A 10,874-nucleotide genomic window follows, 5' to 3' on the forward strand; every position below is an offset into this window, starting at 1 on the left:
CGACGTTATCATGCCACTTCGCAATTATTTTTTTTTGGGTCTGGTGTTAGCTAGCTCAGCTCGATCCCTTCCTTGGTCCCCATGGAGAAGAAGGAAAAAAAAAAACCCACATCGCTCGCCGCAGCTGGCTGGTGATGCCTCACCCGAAAGCACACACGCTATCAACGTTGACATCCCACCCTCCGTTTGTGCCCCCCCCCCCCCCCCCCTCCTCCTATTAGATGATTAGCTCTGCATCCTGTACTCCAACTAACCAAATCTACCCTCACAGATCGGAATCATCCTGTACTCCAACACCAGGATGTACATGACGCATGACCACTCGTAAAAATTGCCCAGTTTCCATACACCAATGGCTGTTTCTTTTCGCGTAAAAAGTGCGTTTTTTTTTGGGCCAGCGCGGTTGATGGAACGGTTCGCGGCCCGAGCTAAGCTAGCGAGAGGGAGAGCCGGGGGGCCCTTGCTGCACGCGAGTGGCTACGACGATTTTGACAGCAAAAGTGGCCGTGCCCCGTGCACACGACGCGACGCTGGCTGATAGAAGAGGTGATGGCATTAGCTTACAAAAACCCTTGGTGACATTGCTAGGACCCAGCGTCTTTCACATTCTCTTCTCTTTAGCATGTACAGTATGTGTAGTAGTTAGCTGCTGCTAGCTACCGCCACGTAACAGTTCTCCCTTTGGAAATGTCCGGTCCAAAACCTTAACTGCTTGCCCGTGCGTTAGTTACCAGACCTGTGGCCAATGTTTTTTCTTCTTCTTTTTTACCTTTGCTCACATCCTCACGTGAGAAATTGGATCCTGCAAATTAATGTGTAAAATCCTATAGTACTCCTGGGCACTAAAAGTAATGCACAGAATCGGTATTCTTTTTTAAGAAAAAAAGCTTGCCTAGCTACAAAAGAATTGAATTTTCACCACCAACTACTGCATGCTACGTACTAGCTAGCGAGCAAATGTACAGGCCGGCACCGTACGTACATACGTATACGTACGGCTGTTGCCCTACGTAGGATGGTTGACGAATCGGTGTATCATCATCATCAGAAGAGAGAGAGAGAGAAAAAAAAATAATGTGTACATTTTTTTTTGTTACACTTGCCTCTGTTGGGTTAGGAACTCCTGCACGGACACGTAGAGCTGCTTGTGGCAGGAGTCGTCCATGGACAGCGACCTCCTCATCGGCTGCACCGCGAACTCCTCGTCGTACTTCTTCCTCGTGTCGATGGCCTCGTCGCCCACGCTCTCCGGCTTCCGCCGCCGCTGCGGCGTCCGCTTGGTCGCAGGCGGCGCGGCGGCGGCGCCGCCGCGGTGGCTAACCCAGCTCTCGTGCTCCCCTCTCACCTCGATCACGATGCTGTTGATGAGCTCGTCGTCCGGCCGGTGGTTGTGGTTGTGGTGGTGGTGGTGGTGGCGCCGCGCGCTCTCGGCGTCTTCGTCGTCGTCGGGGTGGGTGGCCGAGGTGGGCCGCACCGGCGCCGCCGCCGCCGGCGGCGTGAACGGCAGCGTGACGTCGCTCCGGCAGAAGGGGCAGCGCGCGTTGCCCTGCAGCCACGTGTCGATGCAGTCGATGTGGAAGGCGTGGGAGCAGTTGGGCAGCAGCCGGACGCGCTCCCGCTCCACGAACTCGCTGAGGCACACGGCGCACTCCGACACGGATATCCTCGCGCCCACGCCGCCGCCGCCACCTTCGCCGCCGGCGCCGCCGCATGCCGCCGCCGTGAACCTCACGACGGGGAGCATCCGTATAAACGGCATGCCGAGCCCCCGCTCCTCGGTCGCCACGGTGCGGATCACCGACGCCTCCCGCGCGGCCCGCCGCCGCGCGCCGCCGCCGCCGTGCCCGCGCCACGGCATCGCGCCGCGGGACCACAGCCCGCGCAGCGCCTGGCACTTGGTCACGAACGCGTAGTAGCTCGCGAGCAGCGCGAACGCCGCGAGGATGCCGACGACGGTGATGACAACCATCGGGACGCTCGCGTTCGACGACGACGGCGACGAGGAGCGGAATGCCGGTGGCGCGTCCATTTTTGTAGCGCTCCCCGCCGTGCCGCCTAACGAGAGAGGCGATACAGTTGAAGGCAGAAAAGTGTGTGTGACAACCGCACAGCGCGCGAGAGCAGCAAACTATCCGCTTTCGCGAGAGGGACGTCGAGCCGCTCTGGAGTAATAGCCGATGGCAACTCTCATCTCATCTCATCTCACGCCATGTTTTAATGTTTTATCACCTGTTCACCTCTCTGCCTGACGCCAAGGCAACATGACTACGTGACACTTCACCCAAACTCCATACAAACCACAAGCAGAGTAGTTAGCACGTATTCTATCCGTCTCAAAATATAACGACATCCAAATATTTCTGTCAAAATTTATACTATTAAAATGTGTCCCTTTTGATCTTACTGGGATGGACGTGGTAGTAGTGTGTAGGCTTTCTGGTCCTATTAAAGGTTTAATTGGTGATTATGACTTGTGAAATGTGAGTGAGGGTCTTATGATAAGATGATTGGCTCCAATCTCAGCCGTCAGTTCACCACTGGTATCATTGATTATCTACGAAATGGACGGTAGATCACTAGATCGCACTGTACAACTGAGGTTGATTGGCACCAGAAAAATATCCAGGTGGTACACAAGAGAGCTGCGGCGTTACATCCACAGGAGCAGTTGGGAAAGCAAAAAAGTTGTGCCTCCCTGCTGGCGTGCACAATTTTTATAGCACGCCGTCGTACGCGCCGTGCACGAGAGTAACTCTCCCATCCTGTACATTTGTAGTACGTACAGCAGGCAGGTTCGCCGCCTTAAAACTTCGAGACGCAGCAGACAGAGTTTGACCCCCCCCCCCCCTCTGTTTTCTTTCCCAGCTAGCTCCCCCTGCCATTAAACCAAACGTAAATACGTAAATTCTTGTCCCCATTACTAACAAGAACAAACCAATTAAAAACTTTTTCCATGTAGAACACACATGGGGAGGAACTGTTCAGATGCTGCTGCAGCAGTAGGCTTACCACGTAGTACAGTACATGGCTGCGCTGCATTTGTAGAGGCGCCCTGTATACCAGCAGTGAAACACCAAGAGAAAAACCGGGGAAGGTTCGGTTCTTGTGCATTGTAGTAGTAATTAATAATGTAGTAGTAGAGCGCGTCTCGTTTGGCACGGCGCACTGTGGCGGCACGCCGCGGTGCCGGTGGTTATGGCGCTGGGCCATGGCCGCCATCATCCAGGTGATTTTGTCCAAAACCGCAATGGCAATTGGCAACATGCTGCGGCGCCGGCACTCCGGCAGCGAGGCAGAGCTGAGCGGGTCGGGGTTTTTTTTCTCTCTCGGTTTCGGCGGTTGGTGCCCCGGTGGACCAGCGAAATGTGACGGTGCAGCCGTGACTACTGAGCAGGGGAGCAACTTTGACAATGCGGCGGTGGGCATGGACCTTGGTTTCGGCCGGTGGACCGACGTGATGTGACGCGCCTGCCTCTGCGACTGGCCCGGCCTACAGGTTCACTGCAATGCTCGGCAGCTTTGGGCCTCCAGAAAAAGGCGCACTTTCAGTGTTGTATTTTTAGCGAATAAAGTCTAATTTAACTACCTCACAAGTGTTCGGATTTGATTCGTATCCCTCAATCGCAAAAGTGGGTATATCAACCCTCACTTTGCACGGTTTTAATAGTTGAAAAGATTAATACTCCCTCAATTCCAAAATATAAGGCATAACCACCCCTAACTCAAAGACTAAGAAATAATTATTATCATCTTGTAGTTTGGATCATCCTAATAAATAAATGCATACATCCAATAGAATTAGAGAACATGAGAGTAGAGGATGTAAAAAAGTAATAATTTAATGGAGAAGGGGCCATAGTTAATTGCCTACATGCACGCATGTCTTATATTATGGAACATCTAAAAAAAGTGGTTGTGCCTCGTATTATGGAATGGAGGGAGTATATCCGATCACTACTGTAGAGTGTTAAATTGGACTTGTTCCTCTTTTGGGGCCAAAATGAGAAGAACCTACTGGGGGCTTGAAAAGGTCACCACGGCCCAATTTGCTCAGGATCGAGCGTGACAAAAGTGCCGTTTTCGTACGGTTGCCATAGCCGACTTGGGCTCGCCATCGTTCTTATGCTACGGTTTCCAACTTGCCATCGCTCTTACTGCTACGTGCGTGGTTTTCTCTGTCTGCCTGCACTTGCTTCCTCCGCTTGTCAACGCGGCAGGTCGGCGGCGTCAGCGTTGAGAAATTCGAGGTTGCCCGCGACGGCGCGCGCTCGTAAAGGAGACTGGCGGCGCGCAAGTTGATCGATCGCGTGCATTGCCCCTGAACAACACCAATGTTTGCCGACCGCTATAGTTGGAAAAAACGCAACGATAATTTTGGAGAAAAGAGGAGCTTTGCACTTTGCTAGAGAGAGCAGGACAGAAATACAGAAGGTTCTTCTGTATCTTGTGTTCTGTTTAATTCCAATCAATGCTGTGAACAGCCATCGATAGCTATGTGTTGGACTTTTTCGCGCTATTGAAGTGACAGTGCCAAAATACTACTCTGGTAGATTCGGGGTCAATATCCGTAAAATATCTCGTGCCATAATCTTAAATGACAGTGAAATAGGATAGCACCCTGAAATTAAAGCACTAGAGCTAACAACATCAAAAGTGCGATTTGCACACTCGATTCCGTCCAGAGCAAACTTATTCCCGTGCGTCTCATTTTTACGCAACGATTCTTTCAATTTTGCCCTTTATCACGAAAATGGTCCTTAGCCCCACATGGCCACATTAAGCACCAAAACTGGCAAGATTACTCTTACGAGCCCCTTGCACCAAAACAGACGTGAGGATGAAGTTTGACAGCGATCTAGAACGAAGTAAACTGCACATGAGGACAACGAAATTTACACGACTCCGACATGGACAGTTGGAAATTACTAACTGCAGAGACAAACTAATGCTCGGACAAAATTTGATGGACTAAATTAATCTGATTTCACCCCTTTTATTTTCTCAAAATCTCTTTCAGCCAAGGAGACAAAATAAAGGGCGTAATGCCCTGATCTTATTAGAAGCATAGCCTTTGTCCGTTAAAAGCGAAATGTTCATAGTCAATTTTAACGTATGTCGACATAGTCTTTGGAGATGTTTATAAATGTTTGACACTTTGACGTATGTTCATCAAACAAGCGTGCTTGCGTATATGAGCGTAGTATTGTGTTTCAAAACCAAAAAGAAAAAAAAAACGGAGGAGATTTTACTGTTTACAGCTCAAGGCGTTCCCTACGTACAGCAATTAAGTCAAAGATCTTGGAATGCAAGCTTCCATCCCATTTGTCTGATGCAGAATTACAACACCGTTCATCATCATGTGACCATATTATTCCTTGCCGCATAGTGAGGCCGTGCCACGATGAAGTCAACCCCTAGCAGTATCTGTTAATCATGAGGAGATCCACATGGGCAGAGACGCAACTAGGCAGAATAACTCGAGTAATTTGCGCCCCTTAACCGCGTATTAGTATTCGTGCAGCAACTGTGCGTGTGTGTGTGCAGCGGTGAGGCGTGGACATCACCGTTTGCCAGCCCGGCCACCACTATTCACGTATCCATGGTCAACTCTGCAACTTGTCGGCTTCATATATATGTATATATATGAAACAACTAGTATACAGTACTAGTTGTAATCCTTTGGTTAGGCGAATAATTAAGCTATATGGTTTTGTTTGACAAATGCTGCTGGCTGCTGCAGTGGCGTGTAGTCCTGTGCTTTTGTGATGCTGTCTAGCTCGCTGCTGGTACTAATTGCTTACTTTATTTGTGCTAATGAGTTAAGTTGATAATTGATTACTCAAAAAAAGTGGTGATGTGTGGGTGACATGAGACTGAGATTGATAGCTCGCTACCTTGTGATATTGACCTGAAAATTGAACTGGTTGGGGTGAGATTGGTAATATCTTTGCACGGCCCCCTGCTTGATCGATCCTGTCATGGCCACCATCCAGGCTTGTTTTTGAAGCCAAGCAAAAATGTTTGTGTCAAGTACAAACCACGCGAAAACTAGGCAGGATTACGGTTTTGCACGCACAAACCGTATAAACGTACGCTTGAAACAAACATGCTCCACCCTCTATCTCGTCCTCCTTTTTTTTTTTTAAAAAAAAAAGAGAGAGAGCACTTGCTTGAATTTTTGTAGCAGTTCACAAAAAGCAATGCTGCGATTTCACGCATGGTTAATGCATGGCAATCTTATACAGTTTCATTGACGTCTGATCCGAAAAGAAAAAGGAAAAACTATTCTGATGTACCAACTAATTAATATCGATCGATCACGTACGAAAGATTGACATGTCCGGGCGGGAACACTTGAGATGCAAGGAGCCAAGAAGTAATCAATGGAACGGCAAAATTCCAACCCCAATTCTGCTATCTGCTGTACACATTGCACGCACACAAGTGGCACAAATGGCTAGTAACTCTCAATTAATTAAGCGGTAAGAGCGAGTTAATTAGGTTGCACGAACCCGAGGTGGTTCATGGGTCGAGGTGGATGGGCAACACCGTGCTCCGCGAGCTCCGGCCGAGCCCGAACGACGACAGCAACCGCCGAAACCGGCCGCTGGTCTCGCCGGCGCCGGCGGTGCCGACGATACTGCTGCTACCGGCCGCGTCGGGGTGGCTCGGCCCGGCCTCCGAGCCTGCGGGATCCTTCGGCGGCGGCGGCGGTGGCTTCCGGCCGAGATCGCCTAGGAAGCAATCCATGGAGAAGGATCGCCGGATCGGCTCCTGCTCGGCCCCGGTCTTGGGGAACCTGCACGAGCTGATCCCGTGGCCCATCCTCGCGGCGGCGTCGATGCGCCTCTCGCCGGCGGCCAGTTCCCGGCTGGACGCGTCATACTGGTCGTCGCGGACGAGGAGGCCGATCGCGCCGCCGGTGACCACCGTGCGGCAGAGCGGGCAGCTGACGTTGTGGTGGAGCCACGTGTCGATGCAGTCGATGTGGAACGCGTGGGAGCAGCTCGGCAGCAGCTTGAGCCGCTCGTCCCGGACGAACTCCGACAGGCACACGGCGCACTCCTGCGGCGACGCCGACTTCCCGGAGGCGGCGCGGCGGTACTTGACGACGGGGAGCGCCGCCACGACGTCCGGGTCGAGCCCGCCTCCAACCTCGGCCTCGTAGTCGGTGAAGAACACCGCGGCGACGCGCTCCGCCGCGCTCTCGCGGCGCGAGCGGTGCAGCAGCCCGGCCCCGGCGGCGCCTCCGCCGCCCGTGCCACGGAGCCAGCAGCGGACGACGAGGAAGTAGTAGCTGGCGAGGATGAGCGAGGTGACCATGAACCCGATGGCGATCACGATCGCGATGGGGAACCCAGCCGTCGGGTTGTCGTACGGCGGGGGCGACGCCATGGGCGCACCTGCCATCCCCGCCGCATCCATCGCAACACAATGTTTCCTCGCTGGAGCGAGAGAGAGAAATAGATGGAGGAGACTGCGCGGCTCGCGACTCGCGAGTGATCCAAGGAAGCGAGGTGCGGGTGAAGGCTGTATCGGTGCGCGTCAGCGCGCGTGGCGTGGCGTCGGCTAAATAGAAAAAAAAAAACCGCGCCACGCCAAGTTGCGGAAGGCGAGGATTAGTTGTTTTTTTTTTTTTATATATCGGTGGGAGGCGCAGGTCGGGGCGCCATCTGCGAAGGCGACGGCTGAGCTGCGGTGGTGGAGGTGGTGCGCGCGCGCGGGCGGCGCGGCGAGGGCGATGCATCATGCGTGCTTCGGCCTTTGGCTACTACTCATTGGCTTGGTCACCAGGTCAACTCCCGCACGCGAAGCGGCCGATGCGCCTGCTGTGTTGGCGTCCGCGTGACATCGAGGCTTCGCCTTCCTTTCCATCGACGCAAACGAGCCAAACGGATGCTGGAAAAAACATGTCTGTGCGTGCCTGATTGATTTTTAAGTTTTGACAAACTCTGGCACGTACGCTTGTTTGTTTTTTTGGGGGTAAAAACAGCAGGTTCTGATGCAAAATGATAAGTACTACATGTACTGGCAGAAACTATCCGAAGATTCCAAGTTTCTAATGTACGCATGCGTAGTGGTCTAATATGGTTCGTCAGATGACTGTGGGCTGCTAAGTACGCTTGACTTTTGGAGCGTGGTGATCTGATTAAGAACTAATTCCAAAATGACTGATGATTAATTGGGCGAATATGAGCCATGCCGTCAAGGAAGATGATGACCGGCGGATCGTACACTATTATTGTGGCGCTAGCTGTAGCTGTTGGGCAATATTGTTTTTACGTATGAAGAAAGTATATGATACTATCGCATCTCTACCACTGATCATTTCTTATTGTTACGTACCTACTACTCCGATATGGGAGTGATTACTTTGCCTAAACACACTGCCTGATTGATTGATCGAACTAGTCCCAGTGGATGTTCTTAATTTTTAGCCAAAAAAAAAAGAATTAGTTCCTATGGGCATGGTCAATACAGTCTGAAACAGCCCTTGCTAATGTTTTTGTCCAACTAACGCGTTGCATATGCCTTACTCTGCGTCGTGTATATCCTGGGAGAATTAGGTTGCCATTAGAAGCATATCGTTACTGATAAAGACGCTGTCTTGGTATGGACCTATGGTTTTCTGAATTTTAAATGCTCGAAGTCAACTTCGGAGAGAGTTCATACCATCATTGAACACGTAATCTATCACGAGTTGCTTTCGCTTTTACAATATTTTAGTCTGCAGCTCTGCATTTTGGCAATTGATCATACGTGGCTGGTTGATTCTATTTTCCTTCAGACAGATGCTGATTAAAATTGTAAATCTTTTTGTTGACGTTGTGAAGGCCCTCCACTGATTCGCCAAGTTATGAAAAGAATATTGGAGAGTGTACGTTTACACCGCTGAAATTAATCAATGGAAAGAATCCTGGACTGCATGGGCCCTTCCAGGCTTGAACCGGGCTGTCACTTGTTCCTCGTTCCATCGGTCCGTTTCCTCCTTTCTTTAATGGGTCGTTTTGTTTATTCTTGTTGAATTTTGTGCAACGAGGTCCATGTGGGCGATATTTTGCAGCCCAAAAGAACACACGCGACTTTCAGCATTTTCTTTATTTCTGTCTTTTCTGGTTTGAACACAAAATCGACATATTCTTGTACAGTTTCTGCCCTCTTAATATAAAACCAGCACAAGCTGGCCTAGGTTTTTTTTTAAAAAAACGACATATTGTGACAAGTGGACTATTATATACCGACTGATGATGAAGCTGTAGTTGTTGGCATCGTTTTCAATGTCCCAGACAAAATGGAAACAATTGAACGGTTGTATCTGCTCTGCTACAGAGTAAACCATACAAGCACAACGGCTCCAAACCGACCGATTAGTATCGTTGAAAAAAAAGTTTCAAGATAAGGAGAATGCAGAAGTACCTACTATGGATTAGTTTCGTTCTTATTAATTAATTAGTGTCTTCCTAGATCGCCAAACGCCAGAATGTAAACCTTCAAAAAGTCGGAACTCAAACCAAAGAGTCGAGTTGATCCCATGATCCTATCCCTTCCATTTCTGCGGCGCGATCGCCAACTCTCGAACCGAGTCGAGGTCGTTGAGTTTGGGCAGAATTTCTCTATTTTTTCCTTTTGAATTCAAGGAACTTCCCGAGATTTCGGTCCCCCGAATCCCGAGACCTTCTTTATCTTGCTTTTCGATGTGCGAAAATATCCGGTGGCAATGCGTCATCCTGGGACCTAGCTATATCTCGTAACCGAATCATCGACCAATTGGATCGTTTGGGCCCGGCAGGTCTCTGGCGCCGCGCTGCGCCACATCGCGGGACACAAGTTGGATGGCCACTTTTGCTGGTGATGCAGGCTGCGGCCGGGGTCGTGTGGCCGACCGTTCCGGCGAGATATCCCGCGCGGCCGACGACGACGCGATCGCGCGCCGGCCAGTAACTGCAGATAGATGCCTTCACATGGATCACGGCGACATGCCAGATGCGGGATATGTAAAAAGCGCAGTGACGGCGACAAGATATCCATGTCCCTCTATGCCTGCTTTTATTTTTCGCGAAACGCGTAGAAAGATTACACGTCAATATATTGAATGAAGATAGTAGAATTTTAGTTACAGAACGCAATGAATAGAATATCGTTGCAAGGGCCAAAGAAAAAAAAAGAAACAAACAAAAAATAATAATTGTTAAGCAGGAAAACTCCTATCGCGAGGGGATGGGGGAAACCACTAAACTCCCAAAGGACCCCCAAAGCAGCGGCGCTAGAAGCAGACCACAAATGACTTTCTTGGAGGATGGACTTTAGTACTACTGAAACCAAAGAGAGAGAGAGAGAATAGTCGAAGACCCTGATGTTCCACTCCTTTCATAGCTACCAGGAGACCAGAACGACAAGGGATTCGAAATCCTTGCAAAGATACTCAGGAAGGCATGCCCGAGCAGTTGGCCACCGGACCTATAGAGAGCAGCCATGGGAAGGAGCGAGGTTCATGTAGCGCCCGTTCCGTCGTGGCGCCTAGCGGGAAAATTTAAATTCTAAAAACCCTAATTGCGAAAACTGTTTCTTTGCTTGTAGTTAGTCTCCGTGCCAATTCCAGATCTCAAATCCCGAATCCAATTCCTTCCCAAATCGATTTCCTCCGCAAAAGTCTAGTTTGCCTCCCTCAGGTTCGGTGGGCCGATTTCCCTCTCGGCCCATCTCTCTCTCTCCCTCCCCTCCCTCGCTCTGCCGTGCGCCGCACGCGCGTGCGCGAGAGCCGCGCCGAGCGCCTCTCCCTCCCTCTCCGCTCTCGCTGCCGTTCCCGCTGACGCCGCCCAAATCGCCGCGTCGCCCGTTGCTTCCCGCGCGCGTGCGCGCGCCGTGGTGGCCGA

The 10,874-nt window shown here is 50.9% G+C and overlaps 2 protein-coding genes across 2 annotated transcripts; both read right to left on the reverse strand.

Moving 5' to 3' along the window:
• Positions 1-852: 852 nt before the first annotated feature.
• On the reverse strand, positions 853-2,211 carry LOC9268438 (RING-H2 finger protein ATL16). The gene has a single exon (XM_015774607.3). It carries the CDS (start codon positions 2,027-2,029, stop codon positions 1,094-1,096), a length of 936 nt encoding a protein of 311 aa, XP_015630093.1. The 5' UTR covers positions 2,030-2,211; the 3' UTR covers positions 853-1,093.
• Positions 2,212-6,187: 3,976 nt separating this feature from the next.
• LOC4331632 (RING-H2 finger protein ATL57) lies at positions 6,188-7,542 on the reverse strand. Its single transcript, XM_015773669.3, has one exon. The coding sequence runs from the start codon at positions 7,423-7,425 to the stop codon at positions 6,523-6,525; it is 903 nt and encodes a 300-aa protein (XP_015629155.1). The 5' UTR covers positions 7,426-7,542; the 3' UTR covers positions 6,188-6,522.
• Positions 7,543-10,874: the final 3,332 nt, after the last annotated feature.

Source organism: Oryza sativa, chromosome 3 (assembly GCF_034140825.1).
Source record: "Oryza sativa Japonica Group chromosome 3, ASM3414082v1".
Lineage (NCBI taxonomy): Eukaryota > Viridiplantae > Streptophyta > Magnoliopsida > Poales > Poaceae > Oryza > Oryza sativa.